The 26,270-nt window shown below is 41.2% G+C and overlaps 1 protein-coding gene across 1 annotated transcript; it reads right to left on the bottom strand.

The window, feature by feature from the left end:
• Positions 1–1,959: 1,959 nt before the first annotated feature.
• Positions 1,960–25,364, bottom strand: LOC124255647. Its single transcript, XM_046689542.1, has 4 exons — positions 25,218–25,364; positions 4,571–4,780; positions 3,488–3,738; positions 1,960–2,166 (listed from the first exon to the last, which is right to left on the bottom strand). The coding sequence occupies exons 1-3, from the start codon at positions 25,243–25,245 to the stop codon at positions 3,512–3,514; spliced, it is 465 nt and encodes a 154-aa protein (XP_046545498.1). The 5' UTR covers positions 25,246–25,364; the 3' UTR covers positions 1,960–2,166; positions 3,488–3,511.
• Positions 25,365–26,270: the final 906 nt, after the last annotated feature.

The following is a 26,270-nucleotide window of genomic DNA, read 5'->3' as shown; positions in this document are numbered from 1 at the left end:
TAAAGCGTTTGCTTGTCACGCTGAAGACCCGGGTTCGATTCCCCACATGGGTTCAATATGTGAAGCTCATTTCTAGTGTCCCCCGACGTGATATTGCTGGAATATTGCTATAAGCGGCGTAAAATTAAAAATGAGTGAGTGAGTGAGCTATATGGCGGCGGTCTGTAAATAATCGAGTCTGGACCAGACAATCCAGTGATCAACATGATGAGCATCGATCTACGCAATGGGGAACCGATGACATGTGTCAACCAAGCCAGCGAGCCTGACCACCCGATCCCGTTAGTCGCCTCCTACAACAAGCATGGGTTACTGAAGAACAATATTCTAACCCGGACCTTCACGGGTGCGTAAAATTAAACACACACACACACTCCTGTCGATGTGCAGTATGCCCCTTTCTATGCAATTTGCACGTGTGAAAAACAAAGGGACATAATTCACGCTGGAGTGAGCGAGTTTAGTTTTACGCACACTCGGCAATATTACAGCAATATGGCGGCGGTCTGTAAATAATTGACTCCGGACCAGACAATCCAGTGATCAACAGAATGAACATCGATCTACGCAATTGGGAACCGATGACATGTGTCAACCAAGTCAGCGAGCCTGACCACCCTACCCCATTAGTCTCCTCTTACGACAAGCACGGGTTACCCGTTCTCACAGTTAAAGATTGTGTCCGTGAATATCTTTAAACAAACTTATAGACATAATGTTCCTTAAACATTTTCGGTTCTTTGTTGGTTTGAAGACTGGCCTTGCTGGCTCGGCTACCCTACCGCCCTTGTGAGTTGGAACATCAACTCTTCATTTTGCTCATTTCTCTGTATTTCGACTCCCACGTTCCTTGAAACACGGGACGGTGTGGTAGCCCAGTGGTTAAAGCGTTAGCTCGTCATGCTGAAGACCCGGGTTCGAATCCCCACATGGGTACAATGTGTGAAGCCCATTTCTGGTGTCCCCCGCCGTGATGTTGCTGGAATATTGCTAAAAGTGGCGTAAAACCAAACTCAGTCAGTCAGTCCTTGAAACACGGGGCGGTGGGGTAGCTTAGTGGTTAATGCGTTAGCTCGTCATGCTGAAGACATGGGTTCGATTCCCCACATGAGTAAAATGTGTGGAGCTCATTTCTGGTTTCTCCCGCCGTGATATTGCTGGAATATTGCAAAAAGCGGCGTCAACTAAAATCCACTCAGTCACCCTGAATTGCGGAGGAGTAGCCTACTGGTTGAAGCGTTTGCTCGTCACGTTCGATTCCCTACATGGATACTGTGGAAGATGAGTCCATGGGAGATAAAGCCAGCTTGTGCAGCAACCTTCACATGCAGTAACTCACACACAACCTCACTCCCCTGGTCAGTAGTAATGGTTTCTTCCGCTGCTCGCGGATCGTACTCTGCCCGACGACGAGTGAGTATGGTATGGAGCGAGTCTCCGATTGGATGATATAGTTGCACGTGAAAAGAGGTGGGAAATTTCACCAATCAGAGACTCGCTCTACTATTCGGTGCGTGTCTGTAGCCTGAGATTTGTTTACTTCCGGGCATATGTCCTGACTTCGTTCGAGAATGGACGGCAAAATTATTGAAAGCTTTAAATGGGAATAAAATCACCAGGTTTGTGATACGCAAGGTACTTGACAGGGGTCAACTGAGTATAAATTGTGCAGTTTATTCAACAGTCAAAGCGATGGAAGTGTTTGTCAGAACGAAACCGAACCGAGCCGAGCCGGGCCGCCTTTTTGTTTCGATTTACTGACACACCTTTCTTATATCTTATATATATAGGTCATAGTTATAAATATATCAGAATCGGGCGCCTATGGCCTAACCCACCGCTCAAAGATGCAGTCTTCACAGACATCATTTTCCACAAGTCAATTTAATGTGACGGCTTTTACTGACACTAATATTGGAACTTGTTGGGTCCTAATCATCATTGAAAAAGGAACGAAAATGTAATCCAAAACTTTATTGAAAGGGCTGAAAGTTACTTTGCAAACGCATATATTTCAGCGCCGTTGAATGTGCTTGTCGATCAAGCTGGGTATTCCAGAAATATTGTACTTTTAGATTGAAATGAATTATGGCAAGGTACAATGGCTGTTTTCAAACAACTCGCGGTGAGACTTCCTGTACTTGTGCTCTGATTTGGCTCCAAAATCTGAAAAGAACAAGAAGTAGGATGAGTGAGTGAGTTTAGTTTTACGCCGCACCCAGCAATATCCCAGGAATATGTCGGCGGTCTGTAAATAATCGAGTCTGGACCTGACAATCCAGTGATCAACGACATGTGCATCGATCTACGCAACTGTGATACGATAACATGCGTTAACCAAGTCAGCGAGCCTGACTACCCGATCCCGTTAGTCGCCTCTTACAAGCATGAGTTACTGAACAGCAATTCCTACCCGGATCTTCACGGGTTACATAATATTATCCTTAATTAAGGAAGAAAACGAGGCAATACAAATCTATAACGGAACTGCTAATGTTTGTTTGTGCGCTCGTGTGTTTGTTGTTTAAACAATATTTCAGCTTTATGGCGGCTGCCTGATAATGTCAAATCTGGATCAGACCATCCAATGATTCAGATTATGAGCACAAGGGTAACCGAGACGACCCTGTTCTGCCAGGGGGTACCCTTCTACTACATTGCAATGGTACTGAGTGGGTCTGTATAGTTTTTACTTTCAGCAATATTCCAGCAATGTTGCAGCAATATCACGGTGGGGGACACTAGAAATGGGCTTCACACATTGTACCATATAGGGAATCGAATCCGGGACTTCAACGTATGCTTTAAGCATTAGGCTACCCCACCGCCCCGCCATGGCAGTAGGTAGTCTCTAAATATATATATAAAGAAAGTGATGAGAATACCGAGCGTACAGTAGTACATAAGTACATATATAAGAAGAAGTTTCTGAAATAATCACACGACACGGATCTTCTCCAACATGTTTCACTTTTATCTTCAGGGAGAAGATACCTGGACACTTCTCCCTGAAGATAAAAGTGAAACATGTTGGAGAAGATCCGTGTCGTGTGATTATTTCAGAAACTTCTTCTTATATATATATATATATATATATATATATATATATATATATATAGAGAGAGAGAGAGAGAGAGAGAGAGAGAGAGAGAGTTGGGTTTAGCAATATTCCAGCAACATCACGGCGGGGGAACACCAGAAATGAGCTTCACACATGGGCTTCACACCCATGTGGGGAATCGAACCTGGGCCTTCGGCGTGATGAGCGGACGCGTTAACCACTAGGCTACCCCACCGCCCCTATATTGACAGAGGCAAAGAATTCTTTTTAAATTGAAAAGGAGCCCTAGTGAGGAGGGGGATTCTGAGGAAATCTGGACTTGCTTCATTTAGGGCTTAAGCATTGCAGAAATGGATGGACAGAATGGTAAAATGGGGTTCAGGGACTGTGAGACAGACTCATGACATCAGCACCTTCACGTGTTACCTTGTTCTCCTCCTGTGGGTGTCGCTAGTGATACAGTGCCGGTCGCTGCCGATCCCCCGCCGATCTGTCGACCGAGCGCCCTTTCCGCTTCAGCCAGGGGTTCCTCATGGACTCGAAGTAGCGCAGCAGGGCCTGGAACCTAGAGAGGTAGTCTCTAGAGGATGCGGACGGGGTGGGGAGTCGTGTTGTCGTAGGGCGTCGTGTTGTCGTTGGGCGTCGTGTTGTTGGCCGATCCGTGCTGTCACAGTTACCTTTCAAAAAGTAGAATAGTGAAAATACGTCGCCTGAAGAGATACGCGAATTACTGTTGATGTACAGAGGGTGATGTTAGATGTTGAATGAGTGAGTGAGTGAGTGAGTTTAGTTTTACGCCGCACTCAGCAATATTCCAGCGATATGGTGGCGATTTGTAAATAAATAAGTCAGGGTCAGACAATCCAGTGATCAACAGCATTAACATCGACCTACGCAATTGGGATGCGATGACATGTGTCAACCAAGTCAGCGAGCTTGACCATCCGATCCCGTTAGTCGCCTGTTACGACAAACATGGGTTACTGAAAACCAGTTCTAACCCCGATCTTGATCTAACCGCCTCCGTGGTGTAGTGGTTAGAGCGTCCGCCCGGAGAGCGGGAGGTCGCGGGTTCGATCCCCGACCACGTCAGACCAAAAGACGTTAAAATATGGTACTTGTTGGTCCCTGCCTGGCGCTCGGCATGAATGGGTACAACAAGGACTGGTTGGCTCGGAGTCAGTATAATGTCGGGTATTCATGCTTCACTGCGGCATGGTATCTCAGTGCGCTAGCACTATAAAACCAGCTTAAGTCTGGGCTAGTACAAGCAGCCGCACATACACATTAACACGCATGCACGTCGTCATATGAGCGAAATATTCTCAAGTACGACGTTAAACCTCACCTCACCTCACCTCACCTCACCTCACCTCACCTCACCTCACCTCACCCCACCCCACCCCACCCCACCCCAATCCCTCCCCACCCCACCCCACCCGATCTTGGTCTTGTTTATGGAAACGTAAGGGCGAGTACACTCCAGCAAGCTTCCCCGGCAATACGTACCTGTATGGAAGAGCGTCATACCCGGTAAACCTCTGTTCATCTGGGTTCGTTTGGCCTGACAGAACACACAGTCATTCGAGTAGGTCCGTGAGTCTGACCCACATACGGGGAAGTAGCTCCGGGGGCACGGGTGGTAGGGGTCATATTTAATGTCGACGTCACATCCGTCCTTGTCGCTTGACGTCACTACTCCCAGCAGAGCAGCGAACGCTGAAAGGAAAATGTTCACATTACGTCACTGGTGACGTCACTTCTCCCAGCAGAGCAGCGAACGCTGAAAGGAAAATGTTCACATTACGTCACTTATGACGTCACTACTCCCAGCAGAGCTGCGAACGCTGAAAGGAAACTGTTCACATTACGTCACTGGTGACGTCACTACTACCAGCAGAGCTGCGAACGCTGAAAGGAAAAACGTTCACATTACGTCACTGCTGACGTCACTACTCCCAAAAGAGCAGCGGACACTGAAATATGGAATGTCCTTTAATTAAGGTGTCATTGCTGAGGGATCGAGCTGTAGTCTTTTTTCACTATTATCAAATGTTTCATTGTGAAAGATGAATACCGTTTATTAGCTGAAGTCGTTGGTACATTCATTCACTGCTCCATCCATTCACTTGTCTATTCACTTGTCCATTCACTGGTTTTTACTATAGGATATTTATATAGCGCACATATCCACGCAACTAGTACATGCTCAAGGCGCTGGTATTTTTTCTTTGGGCGTCAATGTCAACGGCATATCGTATTATCAATCTCAACTCCCTGGGGAGTATGCAACTCTTGCAGCCAAAAGGCGCACCGAATTATTGTGGCTCTCCCATCCTTACGAGGTACCAATTCACAGCTGGGTGGACTGGGACACATAGACACAACTTTGTCCAAGTTTACTGCACGTTGCTGTACCCGCAACTAGGTGTTTGCACGTATTCATGTGGCCACCATCAGGTCATTTACCAACGGATTCGTGGGTTCTTTTAAGTGCACAGGGTTGTGTACTGTACACTAGAGGTTGTGACAACACTGAAAGAGTCTGCACACAGAGGCCCGTTGACTCCAAGGTTTTTTACACCTGGTCACAGGTGGGCTCGATCCCGACACCTTAGCCAGCTCGCCCACCACGCCCCCATGGTTCATACATTCACTGATCCATTCACACCCCGGCACAGCGATGACTTAACATAACATCACTGCCACAGGCTAATTTGCATATCACGTGACCGGACTATTTCTCTTGTTTGTAATCAAACGTGCATATTCATAATAAGAAGAGACTGGACTCACGAAAGCTTTTCGGCGCCCTTCATAATGTTTTACATTGTTACATATATATTCTTCCACAACTGCGACAGTTAGGTCTATGACAGTACATATTTAGATATCAAACTGGCTGCATCGTTTGCTCTCCGTCGGCTTCGATGACAGCACGTGGAGCCGTACAACCTATGTAAACAAAGGATCGCTACGCAAATCGAAATAGTGTTACAACTTGTTGGATATTTTCTCAGTGAAACTAAACCATTCTATTAAAGATGTTTAGTTAGATGTGTAGACTCGTCAAAAATAAAAGAGTAAAAGAAATCTGTACATTATGTTGAATGGACATTGCAAGATGTGACGAATCGTCTCATTTTTCTGGCCTGTGGCAGAGGTACTAATATATGTTGGCTTGCCGCATGGAACTCTGGGTAGGAGAGTGTGATCCATTCGCTAACTGGTCCATCCACTCGCCAAATATGCACACGTGACACTTGCATTGGATGTCATCAGTCAGCGACAGCTATCTGTTGTTCTGAGCTTCGATTATGTCTAAGCTTGAATATCATTGTGACTTTTAACCAGATCAAAATGATTTGTTAGTGCGAGCTTCGTATTTTCCAAAATGACAAAGCTATTTCCCAGCGACGGAAGGTGCAGTAAACTAACGAACTCAAGGGACCACTAATTTTTGTTGGCATTAACCGTACTTCGTTTGACGCAATCAAACTAAATTCAAACTGAACTAAGCACCAAGTGACTGGGATCACACAACACACACACACACACACACACACACACACACACACACACACACACACACACACACACACACACACACACACACACACACACACACACACACACACACACACACACACACACACACAACAACAACACACAACAACAACAAAACAAACAACAACACAAAACACACACACATATTTCGTTATATCCTTGAGTTCGTTTTAAACGTAGTATGTGTATTAGGTTAGTGATGTAGGAAGTGAGAAGTTTAGGAAACTACGGATAGATTGTAGTCAAGGAAACCACTAAATTTAGTTTCTTATAGACGTACTTCGCTATCCGCATTTCGAATTAACAGCCTCCCCTACTCAAAAGAAAAACCAAAAACCAAAAACCCAAAAACACACATTAGAACCCCCTAAAAACAACAACAACAAAACAACAAAAACCCAACCCCAAAACCCACTAAGCTCACACATACACAAAACCAAACCAAAAAACTATTAAAAAAACCAAAAAAACCCAAACAAATTAAACACAAAATCAAAAACAAACAAATAACACACACACAAAAAAGCCAAAGAGAATTCGTTATAGCCTTTAGTTTGTTAGATTCTACTGGATTTTCTAACGGGACGATCCGTAGTTCCACAACCTGTCAAACATCGTTGTGTCGAACTTCGATGTGTCGAACCTACGGTTATTACGAAGTCAAAGCTATGTCCTTACATATTTTATCACTTTGCTGTTGTTTCGAACCGCGGATAACTCGATGTATTTCGAAGATCCCTTCAACTTCGACACAACCGTCTTGACAGTAGCTATAGTGAGTGAGTGAGTTAATATTTAACGTCACATCTTTGACAGTACAATTTAGAAAAATGACATCAACTGTGGAACGGATACGAGGACACTGTAACAGCAGCTAATGGAAACGTATTGCCTTGCGTTGCTAAGCGACGCTATCTGATTGACGGCGCACAGCGACTACTGCAATTAACACCACACAACTCAAGCCACATCAAAGGGCAGGCGGAAATACATGCGAATGTCAGGGCAATTGACAATAGTTTCTGTGTATTTGTAAACAGAGAAGGGGCGTTAGTCAGCATGGCGATATCAGATGTAATTAAAACAATCGTCAATCACCCTGTCATGTCGCGTCACGTATGCTCTGTGGGCCACGTGTGACTTTAAGGAAGTCATCGATCGTTATCCAAAGACTGGAAGATCTGAAGTAGCAAGTGACTTTAGAGTGACTATAGTGTTGAAACTGGAATGTAGAATAGTGAGTGAGTTTGGTTTTACGCCGTTTTTAGCAATATTCCAGCAACATCACGGCAGGGGAAACCAGAAATGGGCTTCACACATTGTACCCACGTGGGGAACCGAACCCGGGTCTTCGGCGTGACGAGCGAACGCTTTAACCACTAGGCTACCTCGCCGTCCCGGAATGTAGAATAAAACCATGAGGCTTATAACGGGACATTAATTTTAGCTTCGTTTTTTGGTGAGGTTAAATCAGATGGGACCTCACTTCGCGTGTGCGTGTGTTTCTGCTCGACAGTTCGTATCATATCTGAATAGAAGGTTATACATGTAGAGCAGACAGGCACATAAGCAAGCAAGCATGTACGCACGCACGCACGCACGCATGCACGCACGCACGCACGCACGCACACCTGTGCATACACGTGTCGATATAAGTGCAACAGTTATGAAACCCACCAACTCACGACATCACATCATCTCATCAAATCAACATGCTATCGTTTTTCTTTACAGACTTGAAATTGATGCCACGACACATATCAAATCAAAGAGTGACACTTCTTGTGCACACGTGCAAATCGTGCGTGTCACGCTACTCCGCCACGGGTAACAAGAAAGACATTTCCGGCACGACTTGCACGAGATTGTAATACGATATGGCCATGTTTCACGGTGGCAGTACGAATACAAGTCAAACTGTTATTGTTTCTAGTCACGGGGGTACTTTTCTCCGCTTGAAAGTCCTTGAAACTTCGTTTGAGGGGAATTCCCCTGAACAGTCAGACGTATACTGTTTTTCACGAAGTAAAATACGACATATGTTGTTGAAAGACTGATTGATAAGATTATTTGTTGTGTTCTGATATTTAATCACTTCCCAGATAGCAAAGGTGTGTTGGGCCAATGTTGGTATATGGTTGGTTGGTTGGCCAACAGTTTGACAACATTGGCCCAACGTTATCTTAATGACTTAAAAGTAACGGTGGCTTTTGACACGTTGGTCCAACGGTGGGCCAACATTTGAAAAACTCTGCCTATTTGCCCTGATCTTACATCTATTTCACAAAGTTGGGCCACCGTTGGCCCAACATTGTGAATAAAAAGAGTGAGCACACGGCCATTTATAGCCATGTTTTCTTATAAAGATTTTGATGACAGTTGAAATAATTACACAGACAAAAAGAATGAATCCATTTCCCTGTCTTTCAACTATGATGCAGTGAAGTTTACAGCATTGTTTTCTCCAAACTGAATACCAAACTTGTCATCATTGATAGCTTTACCTGATATTCAAAGAGCAGACGACACTACATTTCTGGAGGCCTTCAACTGGTAAATATGCATTGTTATTTCTGTGATACTGAATTGCGAATATATTGTGAAATAATTGGTTTAAATCATCATTTAGGCTAAAGAAACTGACACATACTGTATTGAAAGGCAATTGCTTAAGTAGATAAAAGATTTAATTGACTCTTTTCTTTAGGTAGCCTGTTTTAACCACTTTGATAAATCTCATTTCATTTTAAATTATTTAAATTTATTGTGTTTACTTTATTAACATAATGTGTTTGTCAGTTACACTCCTGTTTCCATATACAACTCTCTCTATTATTCATCTTTACAACCAATAATTGCTAAACATCATCATATCAGATATATGTGTCACAGTTATAGTAGTTACATGTCATATCCAAATAACACATTATTTGAACAGCATTCTAGAAGTTGGTGAGTCCAAAATGAAACATACAACTCTATGGATGACAACTTCTTCTTTATTGTATAGAGCGACGTTTCGATGTAAATTCTTACACCGTTATCAAGCTAAAAGTGACTACAACCAAATGATGAGAAGTATATATACATGTACAGAGTATGTTTTGTCAAATAAACATAATTGGGAGCGGCCAGTTGGGGACTAAGAACAACAAATGGATCTAGTGATGAAACCAATTAACAAGGAAGGGAGGGGGTGGGGTGTTAGGTTGTAACAACCTGATAGGGTGATTTGATAGAGTCTATAGTTTGATTAGTTCTTCATAGGCCGATGGTATGTAGTATCCTTGGTCTCTATTGATCAAAGGTTTGTGGCGGCTGATTTCGATGGCTTCCAAAAGTTTTCTTTTTGTGAAGTCCTGATTCTTGGTGGATAAGATTTCAAATTTGTCAAACCAACCCCCTAAAACTAAGTTTGGCGTCATCTCAACCCTGATCAAGCACGCTAAGAACATTCCTCCAGCAGCCATGACCTAGAACATGAGCAGAACCACCTACAACATGTCTTCACGAGCCTCAACCAGTAACCCACCAACTCATAGTCTGTTTGATTTCATTTGAGACCAATGAATTGCTCACTAACACAAAATCTAATACTAGTAATTGCAAGAAAACCAAATTTTGCAGTCACATGAAAACGACAGACCAATGAAGAACTAATCAAACTATAGACTCTATCAAAGCACCCTATCAGCTTGTTGTTACAACTGAATCCCCCCTTGTTTATTGGCTTCATCACCATTCCATTTGTTGTTCTTAGTCCCCATCTGGCCTCTCCCAATAATGTACCAGTTGTTATTCAATTACATGTTGTTAATGTCAAACTGCTGATTGTCAAAACATACTACTCATATATACTTCTCATCATTTGGTTTTAGCTTGATAACAGTGTAAGAATCTACATCCGAACGTCACTCTGTGCAATAAACAAGAAGTTTTCAATCATTAAGTTGTATGTTTCAAATAAAACATAAGGTCAAATACTATGTCCTTTTACGATAGTTCTCATGTTTAAAATTATGATATCTGACATTTTCATGAAAGTTTTGGGTTGTTTTTTCAGGAGCAGTTCGAAAAACCTGTCAGCGGCGACAGCAAAAAGACCTAAGACAAGAATATTTTCAAGAAATACAATAATGTTCAAATAACAATGAAAAAAAAAGAATTAAATAGTTCACTTGATTAACTTGTTGTGTTGTTTATATATGTTTCTGATTGCAGAGGTCAGGAAAGAGCTAAATGTTGAAATACAGTTGTGCCAACATAAAGCCAACTAAATCACATCGTTGGGCCAAGTATGGGCCATGGTTTAGTACAAAGGTCAAGAAAGAGCTAAATGTTGAAACACGGTGGTGCCAACATAAGGCCAACAAAATCACTACGTTGGGCCAACTATGGGCCATGGTTTTGTGTGAATTTTCATTCGTTGGCCCAACAATCAGCCAACAAGATGGGCCAACGTGGACCCGATGAGCATATCCAAGTGGGCCCATCGTCAGTTTGCCAACAATGGGCCAACCAAACTGGTGATTATGGGCCAACTATGGGCCAACATACCAATGCTATCTGGGTTTTAGATAAATCGCAGAATTTATCGTATAACAAATAATGTATTTTATTTCAATGACCAATTTGTAATTTTAGTGGCATATGTCACATGTTTACACTTGCAATATTCGCGACACTAACGAAGGTAGATTTAATTTCCATATAACAGTACGTGGTAACAGATGCTATTGAGAGAAATATATTGCCAAAAGCGGCGTAAAACTAAACTCACTCACTCACTCACTATTGAGAGATCGAAAGTAATTGAGTATTTCTTCCCTGTATGTGAGTGTGGACTTGAAATACAGAAATGCTGGACGAATGTAGCTAAATTATAAGTGTGTTATTAAACAAGATACCATATTGATATATATTTAACGTTAACTTGCTTGATGATTCAAAACTGGTTTTTTAGGGTGTGGTGCGCACGCCTGCAGGCCCATTTTGTTTAGCGTATTTTTGAAAATCGAACACGGTCTTCGCCGTGACGACTCAACACTTTATCTTACCTCACACATAAATGTCGCTTTCTGATTGGTTGAGCGCTCTTCTATTATTTTCAATGTACCCCGCTTACAAGCGAGTAACATTTCAATGTACCCCGCTGTCAATGGCAACCCATTTGGTACTTCGTGGTAGTAATTCTTTATCTCGAATAACATTGAATCACGTATGATGTACGGACATTACCGCTGTTTTGCGAATGCAAATCGATGGAAGCGAGATAACTCTAAATCTGAAGGCCCAGATTCGATTTCCCACACGGGTACAATGTGTGAAGCCCGTTTTCTTGCGTGCCCCGCCGTGATAATGCTGGAATATTGCTAAAAGCGGCGTAAAACCCAACTCACTCACTCGAGAAATAACGAAAGTAGTAAAATCATGTGACATCCTTTAACACGTTTCCAGACAATTCAATTATCTAACACATATTTACATACGTCAATGTCCAAGTATTTGTATGTAATGATCCGCTGTGACCGCCCTCGTCTGTCAATATTTACTACCACGTACATGTCAACAGCTGGTTATCAAGTTACCTAAAATGTCATGAGTGTCGGCCTCAACTGAAACATCCAGACACATCTAATTATAACATGACAAACGTTTGTCGATCTATGTTTACAAACATGTTTGTGTGTGGAAATTGAGAAAATAGTTTGAAACTTTTAATGTGAAGTTTCACATTGTTATTTGTTGTTTTACGCCGCACTCAGCAACAATCCAGCTACATGTGTTTGGTGGCGGTCTGTAAATAATCGAATCTGGACCAGACGATCCAGTGATCAACAACATGAGCATCGATCTACACAATTGGGAACCGATGACATGTGCCTGACCACCCGATCCCGTTAGTCGCTTCTTACGACAAGCATGGGTTACTGAAGATCAGTTTTATCCCGGATCTTCACGGGCTGAAGTTTCACCAATTTTTGGAGAGAAATATAGTCGGTCTTTATTGTCTATCATATTTGGGGAGCAGTTTTGTTTCTCAAAGTCGATTTTTGCGTGTGAACCTTGTTTTTTTAGTTGTTAAACATGCGTCGGCCACAACCAACCAGACACTGGGAGATATTTGAGAGATGTAAAGAGGAACTACAGCTTGTTCACCTTGACCTGATCAAGTGAATACTAATGCAATGCGTGACCGTGTCACAACTGGTTGGGTCTATTATTGTGAAGGGGTGCACCTTTGTCAGTTGACTGTCAACATGGTCGAACAGCCGAGACAAGGTCGCCGTTTGACATCTCTGTGTCGAAAAATCGTCAGCTATGTCCTAACTTTCTTTTAAAAAGGAGCTACAGATGGTTTAATGTTTCCGATTCGCGCTATAACGAATCCATGCATGCATGTTTCGCACGAACGCAACATTAATAACATTCTCTGCTCCCCTATTTAATGAAGTTAACTCGACCAGCCGTTTGTGCCATTTGACCTCCCAGGTCATGCATATGTAGAGTAGCTCAGGTCAAGCTGAACAAGCTGTAACAATCAACACTTTTGTTGTGTGCAAATACAAAATGGCCAACCTTTGGGAGTTTCACAGCTTATGATTGCTAAGTTCTGTGGCCCCCGCTACACCACATGCACTATGTTTCGACATGGCCCCAGGAGTTATTCCCAAATGCAGGTTACTTCAATATGAGAATTACGATCACTATGTTGGTTTGAACAAAAATGTATCAAATCTATGTTTAGCTATCATAAAGAAGTGACTAAATTCCCCCACCCACCCCGAAAAAAGAAAGATATAGATACAAAACAATTACATAAATAAATAAGTAAATAAAAAAAAACTAAACAATAAAGAAATTTTTTTAACGCCCCAATGACACCCCTACCCTATTGAACAACACACACACACACACACCAAAAAAATAAAGAACAAGCAACACAATAAAAAAACACCCCTCCCTCCCTCCTCCCCCAAATAAAACAAAAAACACCCAGACAAACAAAATAGCAATAACAAAACAACATAATTAGCTAAAAACGGCAAAACAAAAGAAATCATGAGCTTAAACCCTCTGTACAGTGAAACACCTGACACGACAAGCATAGAGACCAGCGTCAAAAAACCCATAAGTTTTGAGTATATGCCCAAAAATTACAATATCACGTCCGGGGAACGGTAGACTGAGTTTCACAAATTGTACCCATGTCGGGGATCGAACCCTGGATCCGTGACGAGCGCACGCTTTGACCACAAGGTTATTCCAACACACAAGATGTAATAAAAAGATCACAATTTACTAATGTTGTACAATCTACAAACCGAAACATGAGTCTCATTAACCTATTCAGACAATGACCTACTTTTCAGCCAATCCGAATTTTCTCGTGTGAAAGTGAATAGAGATACTACAAACAACTATGGTGACACTGAATTTTAATTTCGTGTCTCATAAGAAAATGGCATTTACAAAGAAATTTGAATTTTAAACTTTAATAACATCGCATTTCTATATTTTTGGCGAGGTGTAGGCAGCATGACCTTAACTAAGACGTCACAGACTGCCCCTGTTTGATGAGCTCGTAAAATGATTCACAATGCATCGTGCACATTGGTTACATCTGTTATGTGTTTTTTTGCGCTTATTCAGTGTAGTTCTGTAATGTACAATGTGATTAATATAATATCAAGTCCGTACCAGACCGCCAAACTTTTCTAGCGGGGAGAGCCTCGTTTTGAGATTTCCACTATTTCCAGGTTTCCGTTTGTCAGAGCTCGCTGTACGACAGAGCACGCTGCACGACGTGTTTGCAAGGATTAAAAGGAGTGTAGTGTTGCAATATACAAGTGCTTAGATGTATCAAATAATACTGATTAATAATTATGTATCCAGTTGAAAGAATTGGTTCTAAAATTCTGGACTGGTTATTGTATTAAGTTGCGCAATAGGACGGGACCCAGTCAACAGGAAACGAGACTGTTGTGTAATCAATGTTTTGACTTGTTTACATATATAACCATGAATAATTATGAAGGAATAGTACGAAGACCCTGACCTCTGGAAACTCCATACAAGAGTACGACCGGGTAACGAAATGTGAAAAATGAAATTTAAAACACGGGATTTAATTCTAAAGCTGGTGATGTAGTCACCACGCAGGTAACACTGACTAAACATAAGTATGATTAATGCGACAGTAAAACAAGGCGATTAACTTCGACTGCAGACTGCTTGACCTTTGAGAATTTGACATTGTGATAACATGGCCATGACATTGACCTTTGCCAGAAAGGACAAGCATGTGCCCAAACCCAAAGAGAATATATTACGGAAAGAGTCCGACTGAAGTCTAGAAATGATAAAGCAATTTTAGACGACCTCAGCTAGGGACTGACACGACATGGTTCATAACGGAGGCCCCGCTGATATCCCCAATCTCTGTCCACTGATGTGGGTGAGGTTTCTTCGTGACACCTGGACGCTCTTTCGTAATGAAAGTTAAACCGAGGGGATTGGGTGAGGTGAGGTGAAATTGGGTTTAACGTCGCGCTGGAGAATATTTCGCTCATATGACGACGTGCATGCGTGTGTATGTGCGGCTGCTTGTACTAGCCCAGACTGTAGCTAGGGGATTGGGCGTTTTGTTTGAAAATAGATAGGCTCAATTAAGGCTGGGTATGCAATTGTCTTGTTTTACATGCTGTAAATTTGAGAGAAAAGCATTTAAAAAAAATAAGATGTTTAAGGTATCCATCACAATTTTATATTATGCGAATGTTTTAAAATATTGATAGTTTTAGATCAAATAATGTGTTAAAATAACACATAATTAAGCGCTAATACCGTGCATTTATAAAATATACATAAATAGGATCGCTAAGTTTAGATGTTTTCATCTGAGAATTAAACAAACGGTAAAATTAACCTAAAGGTGTACTTTCATTTGCCCATCAGTACATATATAATCACTGGTCCGAGGTCATCTCTTGCAATTGTAACCAGAAACCGATATATTGACGTTCAAAAGAAAGTTACATATCTAGGGTGGGGGATTTATTTTAAAATAAATAAATTTTAAAATAGATATTTTAGAAAGTGTTTCGGCTGTGAGGGAAAATCACAAGCATTGTGTACATGTTGCCCAAACACAAGATGTATACTTTCTTTTGAACGTCAGTTTATATGCGTTCTGTTACAGTATTTGTAGACATTGTAGAACAGTGTTGTATTTGTAGCTGATAAAATTCTGTACATTTCTTGACCATTTCAGAAATATTCCAGAGAACCAGAGAGTTAGAGAAATTTCTTGAAGCATCTTACGACTTACGATTTAAAAAAGTGGGAGATATATCGACGTCAACCAATGTTGATATGATAATAATGAATGTTTTGAGAGTGCATCACCACTTGCACTTCCTTATGACCATAGTTGTTTGTACAGTAATCGCTCTTGAGAGATGATTGGTGTTTGACGTGAACTTTATATGTGTACGATTTTCATTTTCAAAAAAAACCCCGGTAGAATCAAATACTAACAACTGTGCGATGCAAGATGATTGTCAAAATAAATGGTCTACAGTGACTTATCGACCTTCTTGAAAACCTTGAAAACTGCACTCAACAATATTCCAGTTATCTGGCGGCGGTCTGTAAATAATCGGGTCTGGACCAGACAATCCAGTGATCAACAGCATGAAACATCGATCTGCGCAATTGGGAACCGATGACATGTGTCAATCAAGTCAGCAAACCTGACCACCCGATCCCGTTAATCGCCTCTTACGACAAGCATGGGTTGCTGAAGATCAATTCTAACTCGGATCTTCACGGGTCATATGACTGACTGACTGACTGAGTTTAGTTTTACGCCGCTTTTAGCAATATTCCAGCAATATCACGGCGGACGGGTCATATGAGCGTGTGTTCCAATGGAAATATATGTTTGAGTAAAAACACATGGTGCAATGGGCTTTCCCTTAAATTACCCCCAAAATACTGCTTAACCAAACTAAAAAGATATATAACTGATAATTGTTACACATATGACAATTCCACGACACAATGCAAAAGAGTGTAATTCACAACATTTAAACAATGCATACGAGTATGTTAATTTGCCGATTATCTATTCTGTTGTTAACTAAACTATCTAAGATTACAGGTTTCATTTCAGGGGAGGTAGTCGGCCCCCCTGCTATCTATTTTGCTCATATTTCATGCATAATAGTGACATAAATATAAGTGTTACGTAATTCAACACTTCCCATTAATCACAGATCACCTCATGAGATGCCCACACAAAGACACTTACATGGAGCCACAATTATCACAATAGCTAGGACAAATATTATCAGATAATACCACACTGTCATTATTCAAATATGTCTCCTTTTAACACTCCTCTCCATAAAAACCCAAACAAATCAAACACACAAAATCTACAAAGCAAACAAAAGAAATCAAAAACAAAAAAGACCAAAATATCACAACAAAATAAATACACAAACCTCCCAGACCCAACAACCCTTACCCCCCTTCCCCTCCCAAATTTTTTTAAAAATTAATAAACGAAAAATAAATAAATAAAATAGTTAAAAAATCCAACAAACAAAAAGCACCCCCCACCCCCAAAAATACCCCAATAAACAAACAAACAAACAAACACACCAAACATACAGAAAAAAAACACGTTTTCGTGGATGTTCTGTTCTGTAAGAGATTCAAATGGGTCGATATGACCGATGTCATTTTTGTGATTTCATTTGGGGTACTGGTGTTCTTAGAACAACCTACATGCTATGGGGAATTACTTTGATCGACTGTCAGTGCAGCCCCACAAGACGGTGGATAAATTCGAGCCAAAATTCTAACAAAAAATTCTGTTATCATTGTGCATTTATTGCAAGTACGAATATTCAAATAGGCTTGATTTGTTTTGGTAACAAGGACGTAAAACCAATATACTGAGGGACAAAGAATTAAAACATTTTGAAACTTGAATTTGACAAAAACCTTACAAAAATGATAAACATTCTACTAGGTTGAGTAAAGTCGTCGACGCATTACATGGTTAAAGTCCGACACACATCCATGGTATTCGCAACAAATTATATTCATGCCAATAATGGTTGTCCCCTCCCCATCCCACAACACACCATCCCTCACAATATTTTTTTTATTGGCATGAGTATACATCACTAACGAATATATTATTAGCCAAGAACACGAGTGTGAACTTTCTTTTGCCCTATGGTTTACGGAAATTGAGATTCACATAATCCACTTAAACCTCTCTACGTGACGTCATTATCGAATTTAGTGACGTCATCAAGCAAACTGGATCTGCCGCCACAGGCAACCACAGCAGTAGAACCACCCAGTTTGCACAATGCATCGACGCTTTAGGTCAAATAACATGTTTCTGTCCTACCCAACCTTTTAGGGTCAGTGTTTGCCCTTACCCTGAAAAGCTGCAGGCTCTGAGGACCCAGCACCATAACAAGCTGTGGGTCCTGATCAGAATGTGTAGGCCCTATATTTTAATATGGAAATAATACTCTTAGTTATTGGGGATGAAAAAGCTGTCGGCCATAAGGACCGCAGAAAACAAAAGCTTTGGGTCCGAGTGGTTTTCAGTCGACTTCGGGCATAAGGCCTGACGTTAATTTCGAACGTTGTAATGATAAGTGTATATGTTATTGCACAAGCAAAAATGGTCCCACAAAAATGTCCTCTTTGAACTATAATGATAAATGAACGATAAATTATCTGGATGCCGAGTTATTTTCTGGAGCACAATTTTTATAAGGTCTGAAAAGTGAATCTCGTGGGTAAAACGTACCTGAATCTACCTACCGCTATGGAATTACATTTATATGCAGAACATTAAATTTGCCTTCCCTTGGTGTAAATTCAGGTGGAAATACTTGGTCGATTGGAAAAATGGACACTGTTCTAAATTCTCCGTTTTCATGGTACACCGATAAAAGCACTGTGTGTCGTCTTATACATTCGGCATCTTTACCGAAAGTGTAAGCGGACAAAATTCTGCCTGATGTCTCAATGACATAAGTATATATCAAATAGATTCGTGTATTTATGAATTACGCAATACATTCGATATAAACTAATGGCTTGCCATAATATCTAGGGGCCGTGGGGTAGCCTAGTGGTTAAAGCGTTCGCTCGTCATGCCGAAGACCCCCGGGTTTGATTCCCCACATGGGTACAATGTGTGAAGCCCATTTCTGGTCTCCCCTGCCGTGATATTGCTGGAATATTGCCAAAAAAGTGGCGTAAAACTAAACTCAGCACTGTGATACCCGTGCAGATCCTGGTTTAATTGTTTTTCATCTAACTTTGCTTGTCGTTGGATGAGGGGATGAGATCGTGTGTGTGTGTGTGTGTGTGTGTGTTTTCATCGTGTCCCAGATTGGTGATCATGATGTCAATCACTGGGTGGTCTCGTCTAGTTACAGATTGCTGTTATTTATCTTGAATATTGCCCTGTCTGCCTTTTAGCGACAAACAATAGAATAATAATTCAACTAGAATGTGGTTGGGGTAGGCAGGAAACATGTCCGCTCCAACGTATTGCTTCTCCTAGTGTAACCTGGTCTTTGTATTCTCAAATGTGAAAATAACATGAGGTGAGGTGATATGGGGTTTAACGTCGTGCTTGAGAATATTTCGCTCATATCACGACGTGCATGCGTGTGTATATTTATGTGTATGTGCGGCTGCTTGTACTAGCCAAGACTTAAGCTGGTTTATAGTGCTATCCGACTGAGATACCACGCCGCAGTGAAGCATGAATACCCCACTCAGACACATTATACTGACTCCGAGCCGACCAGTCCTGATTGTACCCATTAATGCCGAGCGCCAGGCAGGGACCAACAAGTACCATATCTTAACGTCTTTTGGTATGACGCGGTCGGGGATCGAACCTGCGACCTTCCGATCTCCGGGCGGACGCTCTAACCACTACACCACGGAGGCGGACATAAATATGATCAAATTTATAATAAATTGAAAAATTGAAAGAAATATATTCCGTTAAAATGACAATGCCTTGTACGTATTATAAAAACCTAGTACAGTTATCATTATCCTGCTTTTAACACACCCTCAATACATGTTACTTCTTCAGAAATGCTATTAGAAATTGTAAATATGTGTTGTAAATCTTCAGGAATTCGTTTTTGTTTTGTCCCCAAAAGGAATGACATTGCAAAACACGTGTCCTTCAAGGACAAAGATCACCTGAATTTAAAAAAGAATATACGTTAAAAGACAGATACGCCCTGAAATTGACACTAGAATGTATTTTTCTGTATTTACACAATCCGTTCCCGTTTTAAGAGTGAGCAATTGAGCAATTCGAGTTCACTCCGTAATTTTTATGCAAATATTATTCGGTGAAATTTTACCCAAATGTAAATTTTCTCGAAAAGGCTGAAGTCGGTGTCAATATTTCCAGCGAAGGTAATTGCAAAAAGAACAAATCAGGAATGCTTAAAACGAACGTGGATTGAGATTTAAAGAGGCCAGTTTTTGTCACGTTTTCTTCTCAGAGATCCAAGTATTTTTCATCATCTTCACGCTTAATAACATTATTTAAGTTCGTTTTAGAAATATACTATTTGTAATTCTGAGAACGCAGGCTTTAACTCTACGTGCACTCCAAAGGTTGACAAAGCACTCGTTGACAAAGCACGTGTTGACAAATTGTCTATTTGCACTGCCGGCATCATTATCCGAGATTGGTGTGTATATTTCAACTGAAATGGACACCCCTGCCCAGACGTCAACATCACGATATTGACACAGCACGTGCTCCTCGAGGATAGGCGTCTTCATTCAGGTTATAGTGAGTGGATTTTGTTTTGAATGAAAAATACCTGAATGCGTTGTACGATCATCCCCACTTTTGAAAAAAACTTCCCGAGGAAAAAGTTATCCGTGAACAATTTGGGTGTTTTATACAGTTTTACTTGAAAAGCGGCCGTCAAACATTTGATTCGTCAAATATAGCGTTTGACAGTTTGGCACCGCGAATCGGGTTTACACATTTTGTCGGGTATTCTTGCGACGAGGGGCGGTTGGTTAGCCCTTGTGGTTAAAACGTTCGCTCGTCACACCGAAGATCCGGTTTCGATTCCCCACACGGGTACAATGTGTGAAGCTCATTTCTGGTGTCCCCCGCCGTGATATTGCTGGAATATTGATAAAAACCTCGTAAAACCTAACTCACTCACTCACTCTTGCGACGAACAAACGACTGACTGACTGACTGAGTTTGGTTTTACGCCGCTTTTAGCAATATTCCAGCAACATCACGGCGGGGAACACCAGAAATGGGCTGCACACATTGTACCCATGTGGGGATTCGAACTCGGGTCTTCGGCGTGACGAGCCAACGCTTTAACCACTAGGCTACCCCACCGCCCCACGAACAAACGAGCAAACGTTACCGCCTGATCTAGTCAAACACTAACTCTGATGTTTATTTTATATAGTATTGGTACAAACGTGGGAAACTCTTAACTTTTCAAACACCATATTAATACGTTTGACATTAACAATTACATTGCGTGAATTGCATATACAAGTTTGGATGATATAAACTGACATGCAACAGAAAGTATACTTCTGGTGTTTTTGTGAGTGAGTGAGTTTAGTTTTACGCCGCACTCAGCATTATTCCAGCTATATGGTGGCGGTGTGTAAATAATCGAGTCGGGACCAGACAATCCAGTGATCAACAGCATCATCATCGATCTGCGCAATTGGGAACCGACATGTGACATGTGTCAACCAAATCAGGGAGCCTGACCACCCGATCCCGTTAATCGCGTCATACCAAAAGACGTTAAAATGTGGTACTTGTTGGTTCATGCCTGGCGCTCGGCATTAATGGGTACAACAAGGACTGGTCGTCTCGGAGTCAGTATCTGTCTGAGTGGGGTATTCATGCTTAACTGTTGCATGGTATCCCAGTGGGCTAGCACTATAAAACCAGCTAAGTCTGGGCTAGTACAAGCAGCCGCACATACACACGCATGCACGTCGTCATATGAGCGAAATATTCTTAAGTGAGACTTTAAACCCCATTTCACCTCACTTAAAAAAAATAAAATTGTCTTCTTACAAGGTGGTGTTTATATTATGATTATACCGTTTTGTTTACATGTTTTTCAATCCAAATTGACAGTTATAACCTATATCAGTGTGTTTTCTGATGAAAAAGCATATCGACCAAAAGTACCTAAAAAGACAGACATGGTAAAAGGTTCCGTATGACATTCGTGAAAATACGTGACAACCCTTCCAATGAAAGCGAGTCCCAAACTCGCCTGAAATTATTCTTGTGTTGACACAATCGCCATTCCAGAGACCAGAGGAACCAAGCCTTGGGACGCTTGCAAGCTGGCCAGACTGCACGGTGGGTAGCCAAACATTTAAATGTTCATGTTAGGACAATTTACCGACTGCAGGAATGGTATCAGGTCACTAACAGCATCCACGACCGTCCACGCAGTGGGCGACCTGAATAACATCACAACGTCGGCAGATTGTGCGCAACCGTCTGCAGGATCGCATTACATGAGCCACGGAACCAGCACGCCAGACCACTAGGACTCACAAGAGACCCATTAGTGCCGATACAGTGCGTCGACGTTTGCGCAGAAGAAACCTCTGCTGTCATAGACCATATCGTAGTCCTGTCGCCACAGCTCATCATCGCCAAAACCGACGTTATCGACAATGGAGAACTGTGCTTTTTACAGATGAAAGCCGAAATTGTGTTTCGACAGCCGATGCCAGAGTGAGAGTATGGCGAAGGCGTGGGGAACGGTTTTCCAATGCGTGCGTTGTTGAAAGAGATTCTTGTGGTCCAAGCATCATGGTGTGGGGTGCAATCGGTCTGAACCAGAGAGCTGGCCCTGTGGTGTTCCAGAATCTCATTCCAGGACGAGGAAATGGCGTGACAGCTGCTCGTTTAGACTAACAACTAGTATCTGAAATGAACATATTTTACTGAAAAAAGTTCATAGCAAAAAAAATATATATATATTGAAAAAGAGCACTGAGACTTTCTTCATTTTCAGAGTAAATCTAGACTTGCCACATTTTCTAGACTTGCGTGGCCTTTCTTGGATATATTTGCTTCAGGGTCTGTACGACAGACTACTGCTCGCTATACTGACCAAGTCATAAGACCCAACTTTATACCACATTTTGGACTTTACAGAAATCACACCTTCCAGCAAGAAAACAATCGTGCCCACACTGCCAGAGCAACACTGGACTTCCAAAGACAACATGGCATCCAAACCCTACAATAGCCTGCACTCAGTCCGGATTTAAGTCCAACAGAACACCTTTGGGACGAGATTCAAGGAAGACTGAATGACCTCCAACCAAGTCCGACAACTGCGACTGGACTCGATCAGGCATTTCGCAGAGTACGGACCCAAGTGCCTATGGCCTTCATCAACCGTCTGATTCATTCCATGTACAGGCGACGCAATGCCGTCATCGATGCCCATGGAGGCCACACACAATACTGACTTTGGGATATCCTAATGGTACCATTTCTGGTGAATTTGTTTGTGTGGAAACTAAATGTGATTCCCGAAAATGTGTTAACCGTAATTGTCAAGTTTGAACGCAATCATCCGTTTTGATTGTTAATTAGAGCGAATCAAAGTGTGCGGTTTAAGAAACCTCTATCGGTGTGGCGTTTCTTTTGCGGTTCAGCATACGTACATGGTGTTTTAATTTTCATCAATTGGGTAAGAAATCCAGAAACCACAAAAGAGTGGAAAACAATGCTGACTGAAATAAAATTCTAATTTAAAACAATGAAAAAAGGTCCGGGTTTATGTTTATTTTTAACACCAACTCAAAATATGGGTACCATCACCCTTTTAGGTATTTAGTAAAACCATAGCCTAAAACTTCTTTGAACTTATTCCAGAACTATCGCCTCTGGGACGCCGGAGAGTGGAAGGTCGCGGGTTCGATCCCCGACCGCTTCATACCAAAAGACGTTAAAATATGGTACTTGTTGGTCCCTGCCTGGCGCTCGGCATTAATGGGTACAACAAGGACTGGTCGGCTCGGAGTCAGTATAATGTGTCTGAGTGGGGTATTCATGCTTCACTGCGGCATGGTATCTCAGTGGGCTAGCACTATAAAACCAGCTTAAGTCTGGGCTAGTACAAGCAGCCACACATACACATACATACGGATGCACGTCGTCATATGAGCGAAATATTCTCAAGCACGACGTTAAACCCAATTTCACCTCACCTTTCACCTCACCGCCTCTGGGACTCCAGAGGTGGACTCGGTGCATTGTAACCATTTGGAGAATCGAACCCGCGCTTTCGGAGTGACTAACGAACGCTTTGCCCACCAGACTACTCCTATCATATACCTGACTGAGTATGGTTTTACGCCGCTTTTAGCAATATTCCAGCAACATCACGGCGGGGGGACACTAGAAATGGGCTTCACACATTGTGCCCATGTGGGGAATCGAACCCGGGAGTTGGGCGTGACCCGGGAGTCTACCCCATTCTGGTATCGTTGTCTGTCAGAGTCAAATCTACGTATGAATTCGTTATATGAAAGGGACGGTGGGGTAGACTCCCGGGTCAGTAGACAAATAACCACTAGGTGATTTGGACATCTTCTAATACAGTTTAGTCGCATATATATATATATATATATATATATATATATATATATATATGCGACTAAACTGTATTAGAAGATGTCCAAATCACCTAGTGGTTATTTGCCTACTGACACTGATATAACTACAGACCAAAATACGGTCTACAAGTTGATTTAAATCTCTTTACAATTATACCATTCTCGTTTATTTTTCTAGCTATTTTTGCCTCGTTTTTTGGCGCCCGAATTTACACTATAAACAACGAACTAAATGGTGTTCGGATAAGCGGGGTTCCGCTGTATGCGGTGAACTAAACCATGGTTAGGAGATGTTCATTAATATATCACGAGTGTTCGAGTATCTCGAAGTAACAACACCGTCTCGATGGGTTCCAGTCAACGGGATTCGACTGTATAATATTATATGCTTTCATCTATATATTCATCTATTGACCAAAGACACATGTGGGCACCAATGTCCTTTGTTAATACATCTGAGTAGTAAAACCAGTCATAATGACCCCACCACCAAAAAATAAATAAATAAATAATAATTAACAAAAATGAAATGAGATAAAATAAAATGAAATAAAATTAAACATAATAAAATTAAATGAAATGGTGGAATACAAATACAAAAAATAAATATATACATAAATTACATTAATACATAAGTAATAATTCACAAAAATAAAAAAATAAAATGTCATGGTGGAATACAAAAACAGGTTCACCTGTAGAGTTGCCAATTCAAATCTTGCAACAGTTTTAATGGTGAAGATTATTACGAATGACGACAACAAAAATGATAAAAACTCCTGTAAGAAATCATCACAGCTTAATACATTTTGCTTAATTCTTAAAACAATATTGTAATGTACAATGGTAAAGTTACCTGCGGAAATTATCACAAATCGATGCATGGAAAACCAGAGACAAGACCGTCCGTGGAAACGTCGCGCTAAAACTTGCTACCCCAAATGTTGTACAGTTGTTTAAAACGTATACGTGAGTTCATCTGGATTTGTAAAAGGGCGATAAAGTCAACACTCACGGCGATAAACCGCCTATAGCAACAAGCCGTGGAAGCACCTAAGTAAATAAGTAACTGAACATCTCCCGTGAGAACTACGGAAGCCTGATCCTGCCACGTCGCTAACATAAAACATTTTCAGCGACATTTCTCGTTGCTTTTATTATTTTGTCCATGCTTGGGAGTATTTTCTCGTTATTTCAATTATTTTCTTGTCACTTCGATTATTTTCTCGTTACTTAGATTATCTCGTTGCTTCGATTATTTTCTCGTTTCGATTATTTTTTCATTACGATTGTTTTTACTGTTCCTCGTTGCTTTGAGTATTTTCTCGTCGCTTCAATTTTTTCTGGTTACTTCGTTTATTTTCTCGTTACTTCGATTGTTTTCTCGTTACTTCGATTGTTTTGTTGCTTCGATTATTTTCTCCTTGCTTTGATTATTTTCTGGTTACTTCGATTATTTCTTCTTAATTCGATTATTTTCGGTTACTCCGATTGTTTTATTACTTTCCTCGTTACTTCGGTTGTGTTCTCGTTGCTTCAATTAATTTCTCTGTGTTTCCTCTTTACTTCAAGGTTCTTTCAAAAACTTGAAATTTCGATAAATTTCTCCTTACTTCAAATATTTTCTCGTTGCTTCAAAAAATTTCTTTCAAACACTCGAAATTTCAAGTTTGGAAAGAACCTTGAAACAACGAGAAAATACTAAAAGCAACGAGAAATTAATTGAAATAACGAGTAAATAATTGAAAGAACGAGTAAATACTCCCAAGCGCTGACAAAATAACGGAAGCAACGAGAAATTTCGCCTACAAATATTTAAAGCTACAAAAGTGGCAGGAATAGGCTTCCGTATAGAAGAACTGGTGCGACGAGTTTTTCGGTGTTTGAAAGGGGTATTTGTCTGTGTGTA

This window comes from Haliotis rubra, unplaced genomic scaffold (assembly GCF_003918875.1).
Source record: "Haliotis rubra isolate DU_JTF1 unplaced genomic scaffold, ASM391887v1 Scf604, whole genome shotgun sequence".
NCBI classification, from domain to species: Eukaryota; Metazoa; Mollusca; class Gastropoda; order Lepetellida; family Haliotidae; genus Haliotis; species Haliotis rubra.
The sequence above is the reverse complement of the archived record's forward strand: the minus strand, read 5'-3'. Positions and strand labels throughout refer to the sequence as shown.